Here is a 25928-nt window from a genome sequence, read left to right as displayed (position 1 = left end):
GTTCCTGTTGCGAAGTCTGGCACGAGTTACCTCGTAGGGGTCGCTGGTCGCTGGTCGCATCCCGATTATTGGGCTGAGATGGTAAAATGATTTACGGGAATCAGACCGTAAAGGTTTTTAGATTTGCGATGTCCGGAGGCGCTGCTTGTTTTCTTACTGCCTGTTGAACGGTCCCGTGTGTGTGTAACGTCCACGCGGTAAACGCTGTCTGGGAGTCTCCGTCCTTTCCCGTGAGACTCGGGTGCGTCTCGGTGACTCGGTGCTGACGCAGCAGGTTTTCTGCCGCTTGTTTTGTGTCTATTCTTCCGAGCTTGCACGTTTTACGCTTGGGAGATAAAAAGAGTGACTCAAATCTTTGGTTCCTTTGAAATCAGCACTTCCCTTTCGGTGTTTGTTCAGTGAATCTCGGTCTCAGGACTTTTCTTCTTGGACTTTTTGAATTCTCGACTTCATATTTAAGTCAGAGACGGACTTTAATTTATTCATGCACAGCCTGCGTTTGTGTTTTTCTCGTCACTGTAATGATCAAATGGTGAAACTTCATTAGTTGAGTTGCTAAAACACCAACCTTTATGACCCCCCCCCCCCCTCCCCCCTCCCCTGGTGAGCTGGACCTCATTGCCTAATAAGGACATGATCACGCCCTGATTAGATATCCTTCCACCCAGAAAGCAGCAATGGTGGTAAAGGTGATGACATCATGGCGACTCACTTCCTGATTGAAGGGGCTGACTCGAGCTCCTACAGAGAGTATAAAAGGAGGGCTGAGGAGCTGCTGCTTCATTCCTCTCTGCTGCCTGCTCCTGCTCGCAGCTCCAGGTAGAGGAGGAGGAAGCTCCAACGTAGGGCCTTCATTTAGGGACGGGGGACGGGGGGCCTCCAGCAGCTGCTGGGGGGGGACGCAGGGAACGAGGTTTGACTTCCTGAAGGGTGAGTGAGTCTCTGTTCTCTGTCTTTTCTCTGGGTGCATGGCGGTACCAGCTCTGTGCCCAACGTGGGCCCGTTGCTCCAGAAGCCCTTCAGCCAGTACCTGGACGCTCAGCGGAACAAGCTGCATCACGCTGGGGGGAGCGCGCCGGCGGTAAGAGCACTTCTTCCTTCCATTCTCTAAGACTCGGGGAAACATTTCAGGCCCAGAAAACGCTGAAGGAGAAGATTCTGAAGATTCTGTTGGATCCGAGCTGATGCGAAATTAGAATCCTCGGGGCTCTCTGGCGATAAATTTAACTCTTATATTGTTCTTTTTTCCTACCATGAAGTATTTTTTTTACACTTGTGCGCTGCGGTTGCTCATTTATCAACAGATATATGCCGACGCTGCTGAATGTATCCGCTACGAGCTTTTATCAGAGCTTTGAAGTTGACCTCGGATTGAGACCAATCCGAACTTCCTCTCCCGGCCGTGTCCTTCCTGTTGCGTGATCCTTCCCCCGGTGGGGCTGCGTGAGCTGACGGGCCTTGCTTTGGGTGTTGCAGGATGAGAACTGGCTGTCGTGGGTGTTTGAGAAGGTGGTGCTGCTGATGGTCGCCTACTTCGTCGTCTCCATCGTCAACTCCGCGGCTCAGAGCTACGCCAAGCGGCTGCAGCAGCGGAGGCACTCGGAGAAAACCGAGTGATGAGTCGGAACACTGGAGGGACTGTCTGCTGCTGCTGAGGTGGGGGGGGGGGGGGGCGTCCACCACCACTCGGCACTGACAAACCTCCCCCCCCCCCCCGCCGTCCATTGTCAGAGGTTAAACTAAAGAAAGGAACTGCCGGTGGTTCTCCCTCATCTCGCTCTCGGTGTTTAGGCTGAACTCGTGTTACTTAATGTTCAAGTTTAACCTCAGACGTTTAAGCAGCACTCTGGCGGCGGCGTCCATCAGATGCTCTGCCTTATGCAAGACGGGAAGGCCCGACTTCCTCTGACTATAAATCTTAACTCAGACTTGATTTTTATTTAATGTGTGTAACGATTATGTACGTCTGGATCTCGACGCGTTTCCGTTTGTACAGCGTGTCGTCTGCTTAACGGTAGTTTGGTCTTTCTTTTCCAGGGGTTTGATTTAGTCGTGTCTTCGTCCCGTTTTACAGACCATGTCCTTTCTGTTTCTGGAATCGTCCATTTATAATGGAGTGTGTGGCGGGGGGAGGAGCAATATCGACCTGAATCAATGCGGTGTTGGTCTATACGTTGTGTAAATACCGGATGTATTCCTATTCTACCGATCCGTGTGGACGGCTTGAACCAAAACGAACAAAAAGGTGAAACCATTTGTGACGTAAACGTACGCCTAGCTTCATTTCTACTCTGTGCATCTACGTTGCATTCAGGTTCAGATCATAAACGCGTAAATCATGGCGCATGGATGCGAGGCTGAGTCTGTCATTTCTTTCAATCTCGTAGGTCCAGATTTAAATATTCACCTCGATCGATCTCGTCATGTTTCTGAGCTGCTGTTAAACATTCTTTCAGAAGCGATCGTCTTTCAGGTGAGTGAACGGCACGGCGCTCGTCTCTCTCGCTAGACGATTCCTCCACCATCCGGTTTTGGGTTTCATGATTTCACGTCGATCCACGATTGGGACGAGCCCAACCTGAATCCCGCCGGGTGGATTCCATCGGATCGCCTTCAAACAACTCTTCCTCCTCGTCGGCTAGCTTATCAGACTGGTGTTGGCTGTTAAATCGTCACGGCAACAGCAGTCTGTAAGCTGGCTGAAGGCGTAGGTCTGCAGCGACGCGCCGTATGCTGATCAGTCCAGGCCTGCGGCCGCCGCGGTGTAAAGTCAACAATAAATTGATCAACATGAACCGACGCCTCCGTTTCATTTCTTTGTGCTGCTGCCGTCCCACGAGAAGCGGCTTCATCTCACACATCCTCTTCCTCGGCAGATAAAACTGTCTCCTGAACACAGGCTGCTAGTCAGAAATAAACGTCAGTCAGGAAAGATGCAGATCCAGATCAGTTTAAAATCTCCAGACAAACACGAAACATTCAAAAGAACCAAATCAAATGGTGAACAGGATATAAATATAAATACATCTAAGTTATGTCCCGGACAGAAATGGCGCCGGGCTCCCCGCTTCATGCGCTGGGAAGGCATCTCATCTTATCTACAATAAGACGACATCTGAACGGTTTCCTCCTCGGAGTCTAACGTCAGCGGCGCTTCACAGCTTGTCCCACGCCGGGCCCAGCTGACCGTAGCTGGAAATGATTTGCTCAAGAGACGTGAAACTGTCCAGGAAGTCCTCCTCAGAGACCCCAAATTTAACGTACTGATGGACGTAGGCCCTGAAACGGGGAAACACGGAGAAGGAAGCATGAAGCGCGGCACGGACGCTGCATCTGGACTTAAAACGACGCAACACAAATGCCCAACTCGTTTCTTGAAGGTGATGCTTCAAGGCGTGGTCCTGACTCACCTGGACGCAAACATGTTCCAGGCTTTCCCCACCATGTCGTCCAGAGGTCTGAATAGAGCCTGGCTGTTACTGACCAGCGTGGCAGATTTCTCGTGTTTATTGAAAGGCACCGGAGATTTCCATGAGCTGAAGGCGTCTGCCGACGGGAGCCAGGAGGCGTAGAGGGCGGGGTCCAAGAACCCACCTGTGGACGGGGGGGGACGGGGACGTGAATCGTAATACAAAACGCTGCCTCTAGAATTTGGACTTGGACCACGAACCGACCCGTCTCCGACCTTCTGACCTGTCTCTGCGCCGAACACGTCCCTCCCCCTCAGTACGAGCAGGCTGGCCAGCGAGGTGTTGAACCCGGGTCCCGTCAGGCTCCCGGTCCGCCCCGAGCCGGAAGGAGGACGCACCTGCCAGTCGATACCTGAGGCAGAACCGACAGCAGGGACCGTCAGAAGAGAAGCGCTCCGTGATCCCGACCCCGCCGCGCCCGCCGCGGACGGACGTGCCTTCCTCCATCTTGCTGTTGCAGACGAGCATCTGGCGCAGGTGTTTGAGCAGGCCCGGCCAGCTGAAGGCGCTGTACTGCAGGGCGGCGCTGGACATCTGGGGGATGGTGGACACGCTGAGCAGCTTGTACTCCGGGTGGCAGGCGAGGGCGCTCACCAAGTCACCTGAGAGGCAGCGAGGAGTCACGTCACGGTTACCTGGCAACGGAGGAGACCTGCCGCGTACCCAGGGGGTCTCTGCTGTGGGCGCCGCCGGCACCGGCGGCGAGCGCCGGCTGCAGGACGCCGCCCAGCTGGTGAGCGATGACTCCGTTGACGTCCCCGAAGGAGATGTCTTTGATGTTCAGCAGCTTACTGCAGATCCTGTGCACGGTGTCGTTCTCGTGCACCAAGATGGCGTCCGACAGCCGGTAGAGATGAGCCAGCGTCAGGACCGAGTTGTAATTCTGGACGATCACCTGGAAGGAGGAGGAGGAGGAGGAGGAGGAGGCGGGGGTTAAGGTTAAAGCCCCGCCCACCCGGACGCCTCACCTCTCCGGTGCCGTACGGCCAGGTGAGGTGGTTGAGGATGAAGGACTTGGGGTAGGCGTCTCGGAGACGCTGGGTCACGTAGGTGCCGACCCCGGAGCCCGTTCCCCCGGCGACGCTCATCATGGCCATGAGGCCGGCCAGCCTATCGCAGGCCTCCACCTCTCGCCTCACCAGCTCCTCCACCACGTCTCTGTGGTTCGGCCCGTGGACACAGAACCTGGCGACAGATCAAGGGAGTGGACCTGGGGTTCCCGGATTCACCAGGAGGGGGCGCTATTGCTAGCCTTACCCATTAGCCCAGTTGTTTCCGGAACCCTGCTTCTGGCTGAAGTGCGCCGCTTCCCCGTACCTCCACCTGCCCGACCTGGCGGCCCTGGCGACGCTCTGGTTGATCACTTTGGGCTCCATGTCGACCAGCACCGCCCTGGCGACGAGTTCTGGAGCAACGAAACGAGCCAACCGGCGGGTGAGCGTCATGGCGAGCTTCTTCCCCGCGGACAGGGCGTCTTACCTCCGCGTCCGGTCCGCCGGAAGAACCGCTCGCAGCTGGCGGCGCCGTACGCGGAGCCGTACGCGGAGCTCCGTCCCTCCAGGGCGTCGCGGCAGATGACGTCGAACAGCTCCTGACCCACCTGGTTACCGCACTGACCGAGCTGGACCGTCACGACCGACATCGTTCACCGGTGAAGGTCCGAACACGGCGTTCCGGTCACGGTAAGAGGCCCGGCGGGGCTGCGAGGAACAGAGTTCATGTGTCCGAGCTCGTTTGGTTGTTTTTGAACGCGGCGCGCTCATTGTCTGCTTCCGCCGCCGTAAACCGGAAGGGACGGTTCCGACCTTCAAAATAAAACTCCATTCACAACAGAGTAAGTGTCATTATCAGGAAATGTTTGGAATGTTACCAGGAAGAGCAGATGATTACCTTTTTGGTATTGATCCAAAAGAAATTCTGGATCACTTTCCTCAATATCTCGGTTGATTATTGATCGATGTTTGCGCTCTCTGAGTGCTTTTCTATCTATTTTTTATTTTTATTTTTATTACAGAGCTCAGTAGTAAAAAAATCGGTATTTTGGATCTCGGTCTTTTTTTAAATATATATATAATATATATATATATCCGTTTGTTGTGGCATTTGTCTTGTTTATAATGTGTCTCATACTGTGAAATGTTCTTCCGAATAACAATAGAATATTTGAAACGTGATCTGCGCTAGCCGGTGACGTATTAAGACAAATACAGACCAACCCTCCCAGGTTACCGCCCCTTCTGTCGAGCGTCGCAATGCGCATGCGCAGTGTAGTAGCCGGTTATGGCGGCGGCGTATGCTTGTCCATGAGGTTGGGGGACGCCTGCTGCTATTCTTGCGGTCTGTGACAGAGCGATTCGAGCGACGCGCTGCCATGGCTGGAGTGTTTGACATTGATCTGGACCAGCCGGAGGAAAATGTCTCCGACGATGAGGCTGACGAGGTACTCGAACCCATGACGTTGAACGTAATCGCGATAGTTGTCACGGCGGAAACTCTCCGTGCTCGGCAGCTAGCCGTTAGCCTGTTAGCTTGTTAGCTTGCCGGCCACCGCGGGCCTTTTGCGCCTTCAGCTTCCCAGGCCTTGTCAAAGCACCGGCTAATGCTAGCTCGCCGCTGCCAGCGCGAAGGCGTCCCGCGACGGAGCTGTCACTTTCCCTTTTGGGACTAAACACCCAACAGCTTCGTGGTGAAGTGTGGCCGACGCTGCCACGGTGAAGACCGCCGCTGTCACGGCGGGAGTTGTGCGAGCGAAGCCTCGCTCGGCCGAAGGTGCTGCGGGGATAAATGCGGCTCAGTGTGCAACAGTTTATTGTTAGAGCGGCTCTCTGTGTGCAGCTAAAGCTGCTGCCTGCTCGGAACCAGCGTCGCTACGAACGACGTGTTGCTGTTTACGCACGTATATCACGTGACTGATCACAACAAATCATCGCCTGCTATCAAAGTGCTAAATAATAGACGCTCATTACTGTTCACTGAGCCTTTAAAGTCTTTATGAGAACATTTATGTCCTTGTTTCGTGTGTGGTTTGATTATATTATTCATGTCAGTTTCAAAAGAAGTAATAAAAAAAATATTTTCCCGAGAACAATTTAAGCGGACAAATATTTTGTGGTTTGACTTGAGATGGAGCCAATAAATGTAACAATGATTTCTCTGATGTGCGTTCTGTCTGTGGAATGATATTCAATTCATTATTGTTTCCTTATTTACAGAGATTATGGAAGGTCTTTATGTTTCATGCTTTGTTTGAAATATGAATCGAACAATTAATATTAAAAAGTTATCAAAAGTAGCTTTTAATTTAGAACTATCGGTATGTTGTTCAGATTTAAATGCAGGACGATAGATTAAGCCTTTCACTAGTCAATAAGCATGTCAGATATTATCATTGTTTTACTATCAGGTATGTTAATACAGAAATAAAGTGTTTTAACCCATTGAAAACAAGGAATAGAGGAAGTCCTTATGAGGATAAAACACCAATTTAATATAAAAATTAATATTGTCTTAAATCCGCACCAGAGTGGCTTTCGCTTTTCTCCGGTACATGATGATGATGATGATGATTTTTTTCTGCTTCCCTTCCAGGCTCAGTTTCATGATTTCAATGACCAGTGCAGCGGCTTCGAGTTGTGAGTCCTCGGTTCGTCCGCTTGTGTTGAATCCGCTAAAACGAGCGAGCGCTCACTGCCTTCTATGTCGCGTCCGCAGCAACATGGACGACTGTGAGAAGATCGAGATATCGGAAGACTACGTCAATCAGGGGACGGAGAACATCAGGCCGGAGTGCTTCGAGCTGCTGAGGGTTCTCGGGAAAGGTGGTTACGGAAAGGTGCGGCGGAAATTCGGCTTCGGCGCGCCGGCAAATACGCACGTTGGTTATTTTCAGCTTTCCTCTCGTTTGATTTTAAGCATAAACGTGTTTTCCTTCTGCAGGTTTTTCAAGTTCGAAAAGTTGTTGGTGCTGCAGCGGGCAAAATATTTGCCATGAAGGTTTTGAAAAAGGTAATTTTTACATTTTCTATTAAACGTACAGCAACTGCAGGAGAAGTGTGAAGGAAGAGAAACGAGTTTATGAAGACATGGCCAGCGTGGCGACGCGTGCACGCCACACTAATTGTTACCTTGAGGCGTTTAATTCTTTTTCGTTGTGCTAACTTTGGTCTGAAAGCGGATCCGTTGGCGTCTGTGCTTCTCGTTGCACGTTTCTGTGTCTAGTTGTGTTTGTGTCTTTTTTTTTAAGCTGCACATTTCCCTCATCAATGCTGAAACCTGATCGTGTGTAAATCGGTTTAATTAGAGGGACACGCAGCAGCCTGTGACTATGCCTGCTTTACCAAAAAGCGTTGCGGTGCTTCGGTCTGACCTGCAGGGGGGGCGGGGGGGGGTACGGTTTCACTGCTGGCTGGGATCTTGCCATCTGCGCTGTGCTGCAGCAGCCCTGGCACCTGAAACTCTCTGCCTCAGCCCGTTAGCGCTGACCCCCCCCCCCCCCCCCCCCGGTGACACGCTGCCAGATTTCAAATCGACGACCTGCAGGCCGGGACGGCCCGTCTTTGAGAAGCATCTCTGAATACATAACCCAAAATTCTCAAAGACCCCCTTCGCAGTGCAGTCCTCCTCTGAGACGCTCCGTAAACGCCGGACCGGCTGGTATGAGGGAAATAAAAAGGCTCCAGCATCAGAACCGCTGATGCTGGAGCCTCAGACGTCGCTGCTGACGCGTCCAGCTCTCTGACAGACACGGAGCAACAGAAGAGAAGGCGTTTGATGCGTTACGACGGAGCTGTCGGCGGTGGTTCTGTGTCTCGAGTAACGCTGATATCCCTCTCCGGGGTGGGCGGCGGCAGGCTATGATCGTACGGAACGCCAAGGACACGGCCCACACCAAGGCGGAGAGGAACATCCTGGAGGAAGTGAAGCATCCCTTCATCGTCGACCTCATCTACGCCTTCCAGACGGGGGGGAAGCTGTATCTCATCCTGGAGTACCTGAGCGGTCAGTTCAAGATGATCCGCGCGCCCTGCGGGAAACCCGATCTAGAATGTTGGGTCGCGTGTGCGTGTGTGTGTGTGTGTGTGTGTGTGTCACGCATGCTGTCTGTGCAGGAGGGGAACTCTTCATGCAGCTGGAGAGAGAGGGCATCTTCATGGAGGACACGGCCTGGTGAGAGATGTTCCTGTTAAATGGCGATGTCCCGACGCGTATGAGCGAGTTCCTCTTGTAGAAGTTTTCCTGATTGATGTTTCCTCTCTTAGTTTCTACCTGGCTGAGATCTCCATGGCGATGGGCCACCTGCACCAGAAGGGCATCATCTACAGAGACCTGAAGCCCGAGAACATCATGCTCAACAGCCAAGGTGTGTGCACGTACAAGCGCAGGCCTTTCCGCAAAAACGAGGACATTTCTAGTCTTGCAAATGGCATTAGGACCACTAGATGGCGCTGTTGGACTCTGAGAGCACAAAGTGGCAGTTGGGGAAAATCTACCCACTGCAGCTTTAATGCCCCCCCCCCCCCCAAATAAAACAATAAGTCCTCCGTGTCCGAACTATTCAAATCAATAAAGACGTTATTGTTCTTGTTGATCTGAATGTTTGTTCTTTCCCTTCAGGCCACGTGAAGCTGACAGACTTCGGGCTGTGCAAGGAGTCGATCCACGACGGCACCGTCACCCACACCTTCTGCGGCACCATCGAATACATGTAGGCCACCCCCACCCCCCCACCCCGTCCCCCGTTCGCCCTGCATCTGCCCGAGCGTCCTCTCGTCTCATTAGCGTATGAAATGTGCCGCAGGGCCCCCGAGATCCTGATGAGAAGCGGACACAACAGGGCGGTGGACTGGTGGAGTCTGGGCGCGCTGATGTACGACATGCTCACGGGCGCGGTCAGTTTTCAAGCGCGTCGATTCGCCGTTGAAAGCGTGGCGTTCACGATGTCGAATATTTCAGTAACCCCCCCCCTCCTCCTCGCAGCCGCCGTTCACCGGCGAAAACCGGAAAAAGACCATCGACAAGATCCTGAAGTGTAAGCTCAGCCTGCCGCCCTACCTCACGCAGGAAGCCAGAGATCTCCTGAAGCGGGTACGTTTGTTCCCCCCCCCCCCCCCCCCGAAATGAGCTGCTCCATGTGAAACGTGAATTCTCCTGACGTTTGGACCGCTGATCCGCACAGCTGCTGAAGAGGAACGCCTCGTCACGGCTGGGAGCGGGAGACGCCGCGGAAGTGCAGGTGAGAATGTCCGGAGGCAACGCACGGGGGGGAGGGGGGGGGGCGGCTGAGCACCGACCACGATGCTAACAGGAGGCGCCTTAGAACAAAGAGTCTGCATTCGCCAGGAAGCTGCTTCCCGCTTACGTTCCCTCTCCCTCAGGCTCATTCCTTTTTCCGACACATCAACTGGGAAGATCTGCTGGCTCGGAAGGTGGAGCCTCCCTTCAAGCCTTTCCTGGTGAGCATCGCGAGAACGTTGGGGGGGTGGGGGGGTTGCATCATCATCCAGTAACGCCGAACCCGCCCGTATTCGGGCCGTCTCATTCTGGAGCTTCAGACTGACCCGTTTTCCGTCTCTGCAGCAATCGGCCGAAGACGTGAGCCAGTTCGACTCCAAGTTCACGAGTCAGACTCCGGTGGACAGCCCGGACGACTCGACCCTCAGCGAGAGCGCCAACCAAGCCTTCCTGGTGACCCCTTTGACCGTCTCTTTTCTTATTAACCAGTTCTCGTTGTTGTTTTCTCCGCTGGACTGTGTTCTCTCTGACGCGTTTGCTCTCGTAGGGTTTCACGTACGTGGCTCCGTCGGTTCTGGAAAATATCAAAGAGAAGTTCTCGTTTGAGCCGAAGGTCCGCTCGCCTCGCCGGATCGTGGGCAGCCCAAGAACGCCCCTCAGGTATGCCCTCCAAAACCAGCTTTTGGGACCGAACCGCGAGATGTAACGCCTCCTCTGTAACGCCTTACTCTGCAGCCCAGTCAAGTTTTCAGGGGGCGAGTGCTGGGCTCGGAGCCCCCTCCTCCACAGCGGCGGACCGAGCGTCCTTCAGTCGCCTCAAGACCCGGCCATGGAGCTGATGGACGTCACGACAAGCTCCGAGGCCTCGGCCCCCCTCCCCATCCGCCAGCCCGCCGGGCTCAACCTGGCCCAGATGAAGCAGCAGACCTATCCCGTCGTGGCCAAGAGGCCGGAGCATCTACGTATGAACCTATGACCCGCTGCGCCTCTTTAGGAGAGTTTGTTTCTTGGCTTTTTCTTTGTTGGTATTTTTTTTTATTTTTAAATATGGATGCTGGAGACAATTCAAATCCAAAATTGCACATCCACACACGCTGCGTACGCCGTCACAGCCTGGACCGGGTCCGGGACGCCAGAGCGCCGCAGCGAAGAGCCGCCGACCCTCCGTTTCTGAACTGGACTAGCAACAGTGTTGAGGACCTGCAGTCAAAAATTCAGAGGCAATAACGTGTCGCTCTGGCGTCCGCCAGCGATCCGAGACGCAGTCGGCCTGGCGTCCAAAGTACGTCGTGCTATTTGAACCAACGCCAGCGAGGAATTTACATTGAGGGTTGCTCTGTTTGTCTAGAACATAAACGCTTCCTGGCTCACAAAGACGTTGTATGAATTTGATTATTGTGGGGGGGCAGATGGAGGTTCTTGTTTGGATGAGTGCAGCCTGATGTCTCAACGGATGCATCGACTGTTACTAAGCATCGATTATGAATCAGCAGAAATAAATAAAACGAAACAAGTTGGCTTTTTATGTTGATTTTGTGGATTTGTGGAATTTGTGGACATCCCAGTCTAAACTGGGATGTCTGGAAAATTCAAATACAACTGCAGCAATAAAAAGAAAAGATTTATTATAGATATACAGGCAATAAAGCCGACATGTCTGAGTCTAAATATCCAATTCTTCACGGCTTCAAAGAGTAAAATACTTTTTGTCCAAACTTTAGGTTGCACAGACAACCAGCAACATTATCCTTAAGAACTGGCCTGGCAGCATTCCAACTCTAGAAGCTAAAAGTCTTAAATAACATTCTCTAGGAGGCTGAATGCAAAACACAATCTACATGAGGGACGTGCAACCAGCCAAATGAAAGTAATCAAATTAAATAATGAGGGTTTTGTTTTGTGTCGACTGAACTACAGCACATGGACTAAGAGGTGAAAACGTTTAAATCAACTTGCATTAATATTCCCTGGTTAGTCATTTAACCGCAGCTCAAACAATATCAGACCTGAAAGGGTCAGGAATACTGGAGATAACGGGGATATTTTTGATTGGCCGGGAAGGGAAAACAAGGCCGAGTCCGAAGGGCTGTGTTTGCTAAAAAAATCTAATTTGGGCTTTTCCGAAGGAAGCGAGTGGAGCTGGTCCAAAAAAGGGGGTCGGAACCAAAGGGAAGCGATGAGAGTGACCGCTCAGTCATCAGTCATCCACTCTGCACCTCCAGGCGTTCGGGCTCTGATCCTGCAGCTGCTTCATCCTCTTCCCGAACCAAACCCACCAAGCTAAGCCCAGCAGAACACACACCAACGACTCCACGTAGTAGCCGTCCAGCGTGGTCACGCACGAGCCGCCCTCCTTCACGCACATCTGCAGGCGGAAACCGAAGACCTGTGAGCGTGAGGTGACATAATAGGTGCAGACCCCCCCCCCCCCCCCCACTTCACTGCTCCCTTACCTGCGCCTGCGCCGCAGAGCCACAGCTCTGGCCGACAGCCCCCCGACACTCCTGGAAGGTCAGCGGGTCCACCATCCACAGAGCCAAGGTGGCGGGCCAGTTCCCCCCCAGGTTCGTGACCGTGTTCAGCAGCGTCATGTAGGTCCCGCCGATGAGCGGGTCGCTCACTTTGGCGTGGAAGGCCATGAGGGCCACGTACATGCTGTACACGGCCACCTGCGCGCAGCACGGAGACGCTTGTAACCATGACAACTTGGATAGACCACGTTGGTGGCGGTAGATTGAGATCGCTAGCTAGCAATGGGCGCGGAAAAACACGGACGTTGAATGTTTTTGCTGGTATTTACGATCAGAAACCAAAGTGAATCTCGTGATGAAACGACAACGAGAAGAGGAGGAAAATAAACAAATAGAGGCGGCCGCACCTGATGTAGCATGTAGCTAAGTAGCACGATGGCGAAGTAGTACACAGGAAAGCCTCCTTCCTGTTTCACAGCGGGAGTCCACCACACCAGCAGAGCGTACTCCAGCCCGATGAGCAACCTGCAAGCACAGCTAACTGTTAGCGCCTCGTTCACAGCGTGGGTGCGCTCGTTGCTCTGTGGGGGGCGCTACAACCTAAAAGGGAAGGCCATGTAGAAAACATCCAGAGGTCTGGGCCCAGCTGTGTATTTACTGATGACCACTGGCAGGAGGATCTGTAAAGGCACCAGCGGCACGGCGAGCAACGCCAGCTGCTCCTTGGGAACGCCGGCCGCCACCAGCTTCAGGCCCGTCACCGCATCGGCGGCGGAGAAGCCGATCTGAAACACGAGAGCGTCGGTCTGAGGCGGGATATTTGAAAAGACAACAGCCGATATCTGTCAAGTACAGGTCGAGTACTTTTGCAGTGAGAAGCAGGCCGCAAAAGGTGAAGAGTGTGGGCATCTTGATCATGGAGAAGAGCAGCTTGTACGTCTCCATGACTCCTTGCGTCTCCTCGTGGGCCGTCCTCTGTCCTCTGCCGGGCTCGTTTTCCCGTTTAATGACGGCTATCAACGTCGTGGAAACGAGAAACACCATTCCCCAAAAGAACAGGAAGTCTGCAGAAGAACAGAAAGCGTTGTTCCACACACACACACACACACACACACACACACACGAGCACCGAAATGATGTTTCTGCTCGCCCGCTCATCTTCGGGGCCGGTGATACCTGACAAAGTGACGATGCCCGTGTCTTTGGGCTCCATCCTGAGGTATTTGTTGCAGAAATCTGCAGACTCCAAAGCTAGGAAGAGCACGTTCCCCAGGAAGTAGCCCGCAGTCTGACCCACGGTGTTACACGTGGAAGCGTAGCCCACATTCTCTCTGGATAACATCGTCAGGGCCCATCCATCCACAGCGATGTCCTTACGAGAGCAGAGCGCGCAGAACATGAACAACATGCTGCGCGTTTCCCCTTCTTGATTTATGCATCGCCGACTTTTTGATCGCTACCTGTGTGGCTGCCAAGAAGGCAAGCATAAAGAAGACTGCAGTCAGCGTTGCCACGTTTGGTCCTCCCTCACCCTGCAGCAGTGAATCCACGGTCGTGGAAAGGTAGAGCATGAAGAAGCCCAGGAGGTACTGTGTCGGCACCAGCCATGACTTTCTGCAGAAGAACAAGAGAGGTGGAGATGGAGGGGGGGGGAGGGGGTCCCCACGATCCATCAATGAGAAAATGTCCTTCTTACCTTCGACCGAACCTGCTGAAGTAAAGCGCGTCCACCAGTGGCGCCCACAGAAGCTTGAGGCTAAACGGCCAGAAGACGAAGCTGAAGTAGGCTTGGTCTTTGTAGCTGACGTTCTTGCCCTGTAAGATCAAAGGAATGCTACCGCCGAGTCCCAGAGGGATCCCTTGTAGCACATAAAGGAAGAGAAGGAGCGACACGTTCCTCATCTCGCCCCGAATCCCGGGCCGGACGTTGGGCCTCCTGTCCTCAGCGTCCGACCCTCGAATAAGAGCCTCCACTTCGTCTTCCGCTTCTGGGTCAGAGGCGCTCATCTCTGCCCTGTCGGTGGGGAGAGACGTGCCCGCCATCTTCCTCTGCCGCCCGTTCTTATATGTGACCAAATCTGAGTGCTCCATGTTGGAGCAGCGGGCATCAATCCTGCTGTGCCCTTGTTAAATCTGCAGACAAATACGAACAGGAATTAGTGAAAGCGAGCTGATCTGATGACATTAAATGTACATTCCTGAAGCGGATGAAGCAGTGAACTATTGATGAGTCCTAAATATTGAAAGGAATGTTACAGAAGCTGCAGATGGGAGACGATGACTCCCCATGAAAGTATATTTAAATCTGGTGGATCGATCCACGTAGTTCCAAAACGCGTCACCACCTCATTAATTGAATATATGGAATGAACAGGATTTCATCTTCCATGATGACAAAGCCACAATCCACTAGGCCAGATTTGTGAAAGAGTAGATCAGGCTCCAGATGCCACTTTCACAGAAGAATCGGATCCCACAGTCCATACCTCAATCCCTCTGATAAACTTTGGGATGTGATGAAGAAGACTTTACACAGTAGCCCAACTTCCACATCATCAATACAACATCCTGGAGAATAAAAATAAATAAAAATAGAAACCCTAATATTTCTTCTTTATTTCAGTATCGTGAATTTTGCTCGGAAAATCCAAAAAGAAAGACTGCTAATAGAGACACCACTCTCTGTCACTAGCACAAAATGCTACTATTGGTTTTAGCAAGTTGGCAAATATCAAATTAAAATGATCGAGTTAGCTTAGCCTAAAATATACACATATAACACAAACAGGATGAAAGTACATTAAAAATAAACACTTTTCCCAGTAGATTAGTTAGCGCCCACATGAAGGAGATCAAAGAACGTTACGTGACATACCTGCTGAGGTGGACATCATGCTCAATCCAAAAAATAACAATGACGTGAATTACAGTCAACGTAACGTCCGTTTCATTTTACGTTGATTATATTGAAAATGGGATGTTTGTTGTTTTAAAAAATCACAAACACAAGAAGCGCAGCTTTTTACCTATGACTTTTAACATATCACATCGGCGAACATCAACACAGACGAACCAGGAAGTGTGCTGTGTTCGACTCCTAAATGTGTCCGGCGTTAACAGCTGACGTGTCCAAACCTGACTGGTAAGAGTTCCGTTTCAGAATAAGGCCGTAGTTTTAATAAACGTTAGACGGACACTTTATATTAAGTAACACAAACCGATTATTAGAATAAAACCAATACTTTTACTGTAATACGACCAAAAATAAATTATAAATTCACAACGTGTAAGTCCAAGTGATTTCAATATATTATGTAGTACATATATATTTATATAAAGTTAATATTTAATACTCAACACATTTCGTAATCATTTAGGACATAATTATTATTGACTGCAGCCCCAGGTTGCAAGTTTCAGTACAATTGTTAAAAAAGACGACCAGGTCAATGTTACCGGGTTCAAAAATTGATCTGATATGCTTCTGCAATGTTTGCGTTGAGGCTCGCAATGGAGAAGTACAGGGAAGGTCAGGAGGAGCTGCATTGTGTCTTTGTAGATCTAGAGAAAGCTAATGACAGGGTGCCCAGAGAGGAACTGCGGTCCTGCATGAAGAAGTCTGGAGAGGCAGAGAAGTATGTCAGAGTAGTTCAGGACATGCAGGACAGCTGGACGACAGCAGAGAAGTGTGCAGTAGGAGTGACAGGGCAGTTTAGTGTAGAGGTGGGAGTGCACCAGGGATCAGCTCTGAGCCCCTTTCTGTTTGCCATGGTGAGGGATAGACTAACAGATGAGATGAGACAGGAAACCCATCCATGACTGAAATAAAGCACACAGTATCAATGCTAAAGTCTATACAACCTACAATGATCTGAATCATGCGTTTGCCTCCTTCAGATAATAAGATAATAACCGACTACACCATGAGTAAATCCTGGATAATAAGCGTGATTATTTACATGAAATCTAGTATCAGAGCAACGAGGCATGTGCGGATGACTTGTGACATCCTCGTGTTGGTTTGTGACCGACAATCCGAATGAAAGCACAAAGAAAAATGCAGCATGAAATTAAGAAGGAAGTTAATGCTCCTAAAATCTCTTTGGCCAACCCACAACCCTTGAACAGGAGCCAAGCCTCTCGATGAAAAGATCCTTTTAGACTTGTCATGAGCTAACTCCATGTTGCGTTTAGAGGTAATGAATAACGGCGCGCTCTTCCTTGTGGCTGCTGGGAGTTCATGTGCAGCCAATTATCCCAGGTGCCATGTGACTACACACAGGCATATTCGGATATTGGATTAGCCTGTAATAATAGAACCACTGAGAGGCCTCAGTTGCAAACATAAAATGCATCAGTCAGCTGTAAAAAAAAAAAAAAAAAAAAGTCCTGAAAATGTTACACTTTATTTTCCTGCCAGGCTCCAGTGAAATCCATCGAGTGGTTGAGTTTGAGAAAGAAGAATCCCTGATCCCTTTATTCAGATCTACACGAGGAAGAACCTTGCTACGTGCCCGATGCTTCTGCCAAGTGTCATTAAAATCTGTCGGGGAAACAGACGGAAACTTCCTACGGCTTAAAGCTCACTGAGACTTTCAACGTTTGCTTGGCATGAAGTGGAATTTGACATGTGTCTATTTAACTTGTGTCTTTGCTGGGGCATTGCTCTTGAACCTTCATGGAATTCTGTGTGTAAAGGTTTCTGAGGGCATGGAAAGACCTTTTGTGTCGCGATAACGAGAACAGCACAGCTACACGAGGATCTCTCTAGTCAAACGAGGACTTTTCAAAATGAATGCATGGTGTGTGTTGTAATTTATAATATTAGGAACATTTGTGCAAAGGGGGAAAGTTTTGTGCAGCTTAATAAATATTGATAATGTAATAAAAAATCCATTACAGGGCTACGCTAAATCTCTGCCCACATCACTCTGTCCTCCTGCCATCCCCACAGCTTTAATGACGACTTGTTTTATTATTCAGGCTGCTAACTAACAATATATTTCTTCAGTGTCCTTGTGCAAAAGTCACACATAGTCAGGTGAGGTGAATCAACTCAAACATGTGATGGACTTACTCCCTAAGATGCTCGATACAGATACAAAACTCACAAATGCAGCATTTTGTTTTTCATTGTTAGAAGAGGATAGACCTTAAACGTGTGCGAAAGGACGGCAATTGTGATCAACTGTGTGTCTCTACTGGAATAACACACTCCACCGAAGAGAATCGGGACGATAGCTTAATGGCATCGACTGAACTCAACTCCAATTTCTCCATCGTTTACTTTCTGAAAGGAAATCGTTGACTTCGAAGGTAAAAAAAAAAAACCACACATCCTGTTAGTTTCACCAGAGTCCAGATTTCTCCGCTCCACGGAGGAGGCAGGGTCTTTGTCGGGCTTGGATTCTCTCTCTGTCTGTTAGCGGGATTACACAAATACCTCACCTATGCAGAAACAAAGCAACTACCTCGCTGGTGCTAAAGGCAGTGGGTAACGCTGTTGCCTCACAGCGAGAAGGTCACAGGTTCAAATCCAACTTGGGGCCTTTCTGTGAGGAGTTTTGCATGCTCTCCTCCGTGTCTGCGTGGGTTCTCTCCGGGTTCTCCGGCTTCCTCCCACCTCCGAAAACGTGCATCTTAGGTGAATTGGTTGCACTAAATAGTCCGTAGGTGTGTGTGTGTGAATGATTGCCCTGCAATGAGCTGGCGGCTTGTCCAGGGTGTACGCCGCCTCTCTCCCCCGTAGACTGGTGGGATAGGCTCCATTTATTTTGATTTTTGTATATCACAGTTTCCCCCCCCCCCGTACAGTCCCACTGTCACGTGGGAAATCCCTGCTACACTCCTTAACTCCATTAAAAACTGAACCAAAGCCCACCCTGTTCAGCTGAGTTCTGCGTGGACGGGTTCGAAGCCCATCCCCGGTGGTGGGATCGCCGTTTCTTTATTTGACCTTTGCGCTCCACCCATTCAGCACAGGCACATTTCATGTAGTCTGTTCTCCCCACAGTGGGAGGTTATTCTTCAGAGGGAGGAGGAGAGGCGCACGGTCCTCCGAACCCACAACCCTCGCTGCTCTTCAGACAGACCGCAGCCGCCATCTCTCTGCGGGACAGCGAGGCGAAGGGGAGAGCTCATTCCGCAACACGGGAGTCCGTCTATGGCTCTGTGCAACGGGGACAGCAAGGTCAGTGGAGCCCCCCCCGTCCCCCCCCCGTTTAATTCCGGCCTGCGTGCACCTCGGGGGTGAAGCCGGACAGCGTGGAACGTTACCACCAGCTCCGCTGAAGCCCTAGCAGAGGAGTGTGTGCCTGTTGCGGTAGTACATTAACGTGTTGATGCTAAGTTAGCCGGTCAGCGTGTAGCAATGATTTAGCATTGTGGCTAAATCCATCCTCGTATTTCCCAAATGAACGTAACTGTCTTTTGTTTTGTTTTTTTAGAAAGGATTCCCAATCCCTCCCTTTGCCTCCCAGGTACCGCGTGGGTTTTAGCATAGCTCCGCTAATTTAGCCAGCCGCTCGCAGAGGACGCTAAATCTCCAAATCTACTACGGTGAAGGCAATAGCTACCGTACTCTGCATTTTGATTGGCTATTACTTGTTCGCTTGGGCGGTTATATTTGGGTGTAAGGGCTGATGATTGGTTAGGGGTAAGGGAAGGACTATTAACTGGCCAATCACGTTTAGAGTGGGCGGGATCATGGAGTTTTCACAGCGTGAATCGTAAATTCTTATACAGGACGTGCCGCTCAGAGGCTAACAGTGAATGCTAGCCACTGTTTATACTGCCTGTAAGCTAGCATGCTACATAGGGAAGCCGGGAAGTACAAAGCGACAGTATCGCGTTATGGTTGCTCTGCCGTTCATGTTGGAAAGTAATTTCGATGTAGAAAACTAGTTTATCCAATAGGCCAGCTGTCATTCACTTTAGGGTAGCATAGCCGTAGATAGCAGGTTTGCTAACGGCGTCACTCGCTAGTATGAGACAGTGTGTTGCCTGACTGGTTTTTAAACCGCCTGGTTTGGTTGTCTGGCTGTGAAACTCGTTCCTGTAATGATCCCGTGCGGCTGTTAGTGTCACGTTTAAGATGACGTCAGAGGTAAAGGTACGTTCAGCGAATGTTTCTCAAATCCACGTGAGATCGTGTTTTACTTTGCGAGTTTCTGTCACGTTTGGTTGACCTGTCAAAAGATCTGACTTCCGCTGCTGCTCGGACGATTCCCGAACCGAAACGTGATTCCACTCGAGCTCCGTGTCGGCAGCGCATTTCAAAAATGTCCCTTGTAATGGATGACATTACATCTCATTGATTGATCTTCACTTGCGAAACCGTCTGAGATCACGTGTTTCCTCATCAAAACCACCTTAAAGCAACATTTGTGTGTGCTCGTCCAGCACAGCAAGCGGTAGAGGTTGTGTGTTTGTGAACGTTTGTGTGTTTCTGAACATTTGTGTGTTTCTGAACGTTTGTGTGTTTCTGACCGTTTGTGTGTTTCTCAACGTTTGTGTGTTTCTCAACATTTGTGTGTTTCTGACCGTTTGTGTGTTTCTGACCGTTTGTGTGTTTCTGAACGTTTGTGTGTTTCTGAACGTTTGTGTGTTTCTGACCGTTTGTGTGTTTCTGACCGTTTGTGTGTTTCTCAACGTTTGTGTGTTTCTCAACATTTGTGTGTTTCTGACCGTTTGTGTGTTTCTGAACGTTTGTGTGTTTCTGAACGTTTGTGTGTTTCTGACCGTTTGTGTGTTTCTGACCGTTTGTGTGTTTCTCAACGTTTGTGTGTTTCTGACCGCTTGTGTGTTTCTGACCGTTTGTGTGTTTCTGACCGCTTGTGTGTTTCTGACCGTTTGTGTGTTTCTGACCATTTGTGTGTTTCTGACCGTTTGTGTGTTTCTGACCGTTTGTGTGTTTCTGACCGTTTGTGTGTTTCTGACCGTTTGTGTGTTTCTGAACGTTTGTGTGTTTCTGAACGTTTGTGTGTTTCTCAACGTTTGTGTGTTTCTGACCGCTTGTGTGTTTCTGACCGTTTGTGTGTTTCTGAACGTTTGTGTGTTTCTGAACGTTTGTGTGTTTCTGAACGTTTGTGTGTTTCTGAACGTTTGTGTGTTTCTGACCGCTTGTGTGTTTCTGACCGTTTGTGTGTTTCTGACCGTTTGTGTGTTTCTGAACGTTTGTGTGTTTCTGAACGCTTGTGTGTTTCTGACCGTTTGTGTGTTTCTGACCGTTTGTGTGTTTCTGAACGTTTGTGTGTTTCTGACCGTTTGTGTGTTTCTGACCGTTTGTGTGTTCCTGACCGTTTGTGTGTTTCTGAACGCTTGTGTGTTTCTGACCGTTTGTGTGTTTCTGACCGTTTGTGTGTTTCTGACCGTTTGTGTGTTTCTGACCGTTTGTGTGTTTCTGACCGTTTGTGTGTTTCTGACCGTTTGTGTGTTTCTCAACGTTTGTGTGTTTCTGACCGTTTGTGTGTTTCTGAACATTTGTGTGTTTCTGACCGTTTGTGTGTTTCTGAACGCTTGTGTGTTTCTGACCGTTTGTGTGTTTCTGACCGTTTGTGTGTTTCTGACCGTTTGTGTGTTTCTGAACGCTTGTGTGTTTCTGAACGTGCGTCTGCAGCTGGAGATCGGCAGCACGGAGCAGAATGGGTCACTTGAGGGCGCGGTGGCGATCCTGGATGCCGGGGCTCAGTACGGGAAGGTGATTGACAGGCGGGTGCGAGAGCTGTGCGTCCGGTCCGAGATCCTCCCCTTAGAGACCCCGGCCTTTGCGATTCGAGAACAAGGTTACAGGTAAGCGGAGCGTCTCCTTTTTGTTCTCTTTCAGCGTTGTCTTTCCACTGATCTTTAAAAACGAGTGATTTACGATTCGTCTTGTCTTGCCTCTCTTTCCTCTGCTAGAGCAATCATCATTTCAGGAGGCCCAGCGTCTGTGTATGCAGAGGATGCCCCCTGGTTTGACCCGGCCATATTCACCATAGGAAAGCCTGTCCTTGGCATCTGCTATGGGATGCAGGTGTGTATGCACGAGCGTGCAAACACTGTTTAAAGCCTCGGAACCTTTTATGGGCGTTCGGGAGACATTTTCACGCCTGTGCTGCTCCTTCAGAGCCACGCTGCGTTTCAGCTCTCTGGTGACCCGCTGGGATTCGACCAGCTTCCTCAAGGGCACCTTGAGACGAGAGCATTACTCCCAGACTTCCCCCCAAACAGCAGGCAGCGTTGTCATTTTTCTCCAATCGCAGTAAAGTTGCACCGTTTGTGTTTCAGATGATGAATAAAGTTTTTGGTGGCACGGTCCACAAAAAGAGTGTGAGAGAAGATGGAGTGTTCAGCATTGGATTGGACAACACTTGCTCTCTCTTCAGGTAACGTTGTGTTTGGAACGTTCCAGCCCCACACACACACACACACACACACACACACACACAGCACGTCTTCTCGTGACTTCGCTGCGTGTTCATCTTACCAGAGGCCTTCAGAAGGAGGAGCTGGTCCTGCTGACGCATGGAGACAGTGTGGATAAAGTAGCGGATGGCTTTAAGGTTGTGGCCCAATCGGGGATCATCATCGCTGGTGAGCATCGTGCAGGGTAGCGTGAAAATGAGATCGTGGGCCTTTCCGTGTCTCGCATCGTTATTTTTTCCCCAACAGGTATCGCCAACGAACAAAAGAAGCTGTACGGGACGCAGTTCCACCCGGAAGTCGACCTGACGGAGAGAGGCACGGAGATGCTGCGTAACTTCCTGTTCGAGATCGCGGGATGCACAAACGGCTTCACCGTACAGAACCGCCAGCAGGCCTGCATCGACGAGATCCGAGAAAAGGCAGACAAGTCTAAAGTTCTGGTGAGTGAAACGGCGCCAAGCTTCACCGGCGTAGTCCAAACCAGTTTTTAAGAGCAGGCTTTTTAAAAGGGGGGGGGGGGGGGGGGGGCAGTAAATGGGAAAACAATTATCAACGCACAGTAAGATCCCTGTATGGCAGACGGGGAGCTGCTCAGGAAGTAGTGACAGTAGCAGCAGTGGGAAGTTAAGCAGAACCAATTAAAATCTCAAATGAAACTCTGCTTCGTCTCCTGCGTGCCTTCAAACTGGGCGTCGTCTCCGGGGAGTGTGGGGGCGATAATTGAGTGCTGGAAAAAGGCTCAAAGCGCAAAGACAATCACCCAGACTTCCTTATGGGCAGCCTGACGGATCCGTCCTCCACCCTTTAGCACATGATGACATCCGTGCGTGCGTGTGACGGCGGCACAGACGTGACGGTCGGTGCGGCTCTTTCTTCCGATTCCTTCAGGTGCTGCTGAGCGGTGGCGTGGACTCGACGGTTTGCACAGCGCTCCTCAACAAAGCTCTGAATCCGGACCAGGTGATCGCCGTTCACATCGACAACGGCTTCATGAGGAAGAAAGAGAGCCAGAGCGTGGAGGAGGCCCTCAGGCAGCTGGGCATCAAAGTCAAAGGTGGGGGGACGGTGGCCCCCGTGGCCCAAAAGACCTGCAGCTGTTGGCGTCTGTGACATGATGCCATTTCCAGTTCCAAATGTATAAAGTGAATGGTCTTGTATCTGTTTAATGTCGGTTTAAAAGGCGTCCTCTGCCTTTTTCTCGCCCCGGCACTTCTCTCCAGTGGTGAATGCGGCTCACACCTTCTACAACGGAACGACGACCCTCCCCATCTCCGAGGAGGACCGGACGCCACGGAAACGCATCAGCAAAACGCTGAACATGACGACAAACCCGGAAGAGAAACGGAAAATCATCGGGGACACGTTTGTCAAGGTGGGCGGGTTCTAATGGACGAGCATGAAGGCGGCTGTGTAGCGGGGTCTTCGCCTGCCGTTGCGTTTTTATTTACGTCTTCGTCCTGCTCAAGGCATCGCCGCCTGGCCTTGCTTTCTGTTCAGCTGAATAATTGACGTGGGCCACTTTATCGCCCGCCTCGTCTGAAACGCGCTGCCTCACAGGTGGCCAACGAAGTGATCGGAGAGATGAATCTGAAGCCGGAAGAGGTCTTCCTGGCGCAGGGAACTCTGCGGCCCGATCTCATCGAGAGCGCCTCTCGCATTGCCAGCGGCAAGGCGGAGGTCATCAAAACGCACCACAACGACACCGAGCTCATCCGCAAGCTCCGAGATGAGGTACGGCGCGTCCAGCGAAACATCCCGATCCCATAAACGGCACGTCCTTCCCGGCTTCATGCCTGTCCCAATGATCCTGCAGGGAAAAGTGATCGAACCTCTGAGGGATTTCCATAAAGATGAAGTCCGCGCTCTGGGCAGAGAGCTGGGCCTGCCGGAGGACATCGTCTCCCGACACCCTTTCCCCGGCAAGTGCATCGACGCGCGTCCGCAGTGATGTCTGTCGCTGCATCGCACGTTAAAGGTTCTTTCTGCCGTCCCTCCTCTTTGACCTTCAGGTCCCGGGCTGTCCATCAGAGTGATTTGTGCGGAGGAGCCTTTCATCTGCAAGGACTTCGCCGAAACGAACAACATCCTGAAAATCGTCACGGACTTCTCTGCCAGTGTCAAAAAGGTCGGACCAAGCGGCCTTTCCTGCCGTTCGTAGCATCCGTCTGACGGGTCGCTTCGTTTGTTGCGTTGGCGCTCCTTGCATCGCTCCGAGGCTCTGAAGTTAAACCGGTGTCAAATCTGATGTCAAAACAGCCAATTACAGCACGTGCAGGGATTTTACCGACTTGGCTGAAAGTGCAGTCGGTAAAGCGCGGCCTCTTTTGCAGCCTCACGCCCTGCTGCAGAGAGTCAAGTCCTGCATGTCGGACGAGGAGGAGGAGAAGCTCATGCAGATCACCAGCCTTCACTCACTCAATGCCTTCCTGCTGCCCATCAAAACCGTCGGCGTCCAGGTAATTCCACCGCTGCACATCGATGACACCCGAGATAGGACTGGAGACATTCAGACGGGCCTCGCTCTCATTGGCTGTGAGGATTCTGTCAAAGCCTCTCAGAACACATTTTAATATCAAAGGATATATCACGGAAAAAGAAGCTTCTTGAAGGCTGCTTTGAACCTTTTCATGGTTTACTTTGGTCCAAAGATTCAAACGTGTGTCTGTCCGGAGAGCAAGGAAGGAACGGTCTCAATCTGGCTGTGTTTTCGCTGTCATTCAGGGGTTAAACCAGGAGACGCGCCCCCCTCCCAAAGCGTCTCCGTCTCTGTCAGACTTGGAACAAATCAAACCGGTGGATGAAGCGCCTCTAGATAATCTCTATGAAGCTTCAGCGTTGCTGCGCTCCACTGGAAAAGCTGTCTGTCTGTAGGCGTGTCCCTCTGCTTCCTGTTTGAAGCCACAGTTTTACATTGACTCGAGCTCAAATTGTGGGACAGACGGTAAACAAACGGGTTTTATAGCCGGGGGAGTGAAACCAGACGGTTGTGCAAACGTGTATTTATAGACTTGTTTAAATACGGAACACTTGGTTTCCTTCTTTCTCTTCTTGGTCTATTTCAGGGTGATTGCCGTTCCTATAGTTACGTGTGCGGCATCACAAGTAAAGAATGTCCACACTGGGAGTCTCTGATGTTCCTGTCCAGACTCATCCCTCGTATGTGCCATAACATCAACAGGTAAAGAACGCTGCTCCCTCCGCCTGCCCGTTGGGCCTCACCCATTCATTCATTCATTCGTTCATTCATTCATTCATGTGTGTCCTCTTTCCAGAGTTGTGTATGTGTTTGGGTCCCACGTTAAAGAGCCGCCGACAGACATTACCCCGACCTTCTTGACCACGGGCGTCCTGAGCACGCTCAGACAGGCTGACTTTGTAGCTCACTCTATCCTCAGAGACTCTGGTAAGTGTCTGCGTGTGTTTTCCACCGTCCCGTCAACTTCGACGTTATTTATGAGGCGTCTGTATTTTCATTTAAAGTGATAATATGTGAATTTAAGGATTGTGTTACATCAGGGATGATTCTCTGGGTGTACGTTTGAGATAAAATCTGTTGATTAAACACAGAATTTGACGCATCGACCACGAAGTTTTAAACTGAAGGTGTCGCTTTTGGTGCTGAATCTTCACACGACCGACTCGCTTTGCTCGTGTGAATGTCCCCCGTGCGAGCATCGAACCACACCGGCGTGCATTTCCTGTCGTGTCTGTCGTGGAAATCCCGGACGAGCTCGTTCATTCAGCTGAACTCCCGCTGGCGTCTTCCGTCTTTGGCTCCTCCCCCTCTGTTCCAGGCTTCTCCGGGAAGATCAGCCAGATGCCGATCATCCTGGCGCCGCTGCACTTTGACCGCGACCCACTGCAAAAGCAGCCGTCCTGCAGACGCTCGGTGGTCGTACGCACCTTCATCACCAGCGATTTCATGACCGGCATCGCCGCCACGCCGGGCAACCATATCCCGGAGGAGGTACGATGCGAATCGGAGATTCCGGATTCCCGGAGGCTCCCGAGTTGTTCCGGCCTTGAGTCTTTTCTGTTTCTGTGTTTTTTTGCCCAGGTGGTTCTGAAGATGGTGAACGAGATCAAGAAGATCCCGGAATCTCCAGAGTCATGTACGACCTGACCTCCAAACCGCCCGGCACCACGGAGTGGGAATAAAAGAGGAGCCGGGAGGACAGATAACCCGGAGGGCTGGTGAACTCTCCTCCTTTCCTCCTCCTCATTCCCGCTCCCTTCTTTCCCGGTACCTCCCACCCCTCTCTCTAACATTCCCGTGGAAGGCAGACCGTACTGTGACGGGCGCACATGCAAAGGCGTCACGACTCTGCTCCCCCCCCCCCCCCCCCCCCCC

The 25928-nt window shown here is 51.1% G+C and overlaps 5 protein-coding genes across 5 annotated transcripts in view; 3 read left to right on the top strand and 2 right to left on the bottom strand.

Moving 5' to 3' along the window:
• vmp1 (vacuole membrane protein 1) overlaps positions 1–2412 on the top strand; it is a 6154-nt gene extending 3742 nt beyond the window's left edge. Inside the window, exons 6-8 of the mRNA XM_068745699.1 lie at positions 653–819; positions 982–1081; positions 1477–2412. Coding sequence (XP_068601800.1) covers positions 653–819; positions 982–1081; positions 1477–1617 — 408 coding nt within the window. The 3' untranslated portion in view covers positions 1618–2412. The remainder of the gene's footprint in view (positions 1–652; positions 820–981; positions 1082–1476) is intronic.
• Positions 2413–3155: 743 nt separating this feature from the next.
• On the bottom strand, positions 3156–5112 carry tubd1 (tubulin, delta 1). Its single transcript, XM_068745697.1, has 8 exons — positions 4950–5112; positions 4728–4875; positions 4439–4655; positions 4134–4365; positions 3908–4072; positions 3694–3822; positions 3411–3594; positions 3156–3279 (listed from the first exon to the last, which is right to left on the bottom strand). The coding sequence occupies exons 1-8, from the start codon at positions 5110–5112 to the stop codon at positions 3156–3158; spliced, it is 1362 nt and encodes a 453-aa protein (XP_068601798.1).
• A 676-nt stretch (positions 5113–5788) lies between these two features.
• Positions 5789–11276, top strand: rps6kb1b (ribosomal protein S6 kinase b, polypeptide 1b). Its single transcript, XM_068745136.1, has 15 exons — positions 5789–5910; positions 7059–7102; positions 7182–7302; positions 7407–7475; positions 8321–8468; positions 8579–8636; positions 8729–8829; positions 9084–9174; positions 9268–9358; positions 9447–9554; positions 9646–9702; positions 9845–9922; positions 10047–10154; positions 10249–10361; positions 10437–11276. Exons 1-15 carry the CDS (start codon positions 5842–5844, stop codon positions 10675–10677), a joined length of 1497 nt encoding a protein of 498 aa, XP_068601237.1. The 5' UTR covers positions 5789–5841; the 3' UTR covers positions 10678–11276.
• Positions 11277–11341: 65 nt separating this feature from the next.
• slc33a1 (solute carrier family 33 member 1) lies at positions 11342–14401 on the bottom strand. Its single transcript, XM_068745555.1, has 8 exons — positions 13869–14401; positions 13633–13786; positions 13349–13544; positions 13037–13236; positions 12773–12957; positions 12580–12697; positions 12155–12370; positions 11342–12066 (listed from the first exon to the last, which is right to left on the bottom strand). The coding sequence occupies exons 1-8, from the start codon at positions 14261–14263 to the stop codon at positions 11899–11901; spliced, it is 1632 nt and encodes a 543-aa protein (XP_068601656.1). The 5' UTR covers positions 14264–14401; the 3' UTR covers positions 11342–11898.
• Positions 14402–18285: 3884 nt separating this feature from the next.
• On the top strand, positions 18286–25853 carry gmps (guanine monophosphate synthase). The gene is given in 17 exon segments (XM_068745310.1): positions 18286–18362; positions 20790–20962; positions 21071–21185; positions 21440–21537; positions 21642–21745; positions 21824–22017; positions 22466–22631; positions 22798–22949; positions 23135–23308; positions 23391–23496; positions 23587–23702; positions 23908–24033; positions 24640–24755; positions 24850–24980; positions 25372–25544; positions 25635–25665; positions 25668–25853. Coding segments are annotated over 17 exon segments (2070 nt in total). The 5' UTR covers positions 18286–18335; the 3' UTR covers positions 25736–25853.
• Positions 25854–25928: the final 75 nt, after the last annotated feature.

The sequence above is a fragment of the Brachionichthys hirsutus genome, chromosome 11, assembly GCF_040956055.1.
Source record: "Brachionichthys hirsutus isolate HB-005 chromosome 11, CSIRO-AGI_Bhir_v1, whole genome shotgun sequence".
Classification (NCBI taxonomy): Eukaryota; Metazoa; Chordata; class Actinopteri; order Lophiiformes; family Brachionichthyidae; genus Brachionichthys; species Brachionichthys hirsutus.
This window is presented reverse-complemented; position numbering and strand designations above follow the sequence as displayed.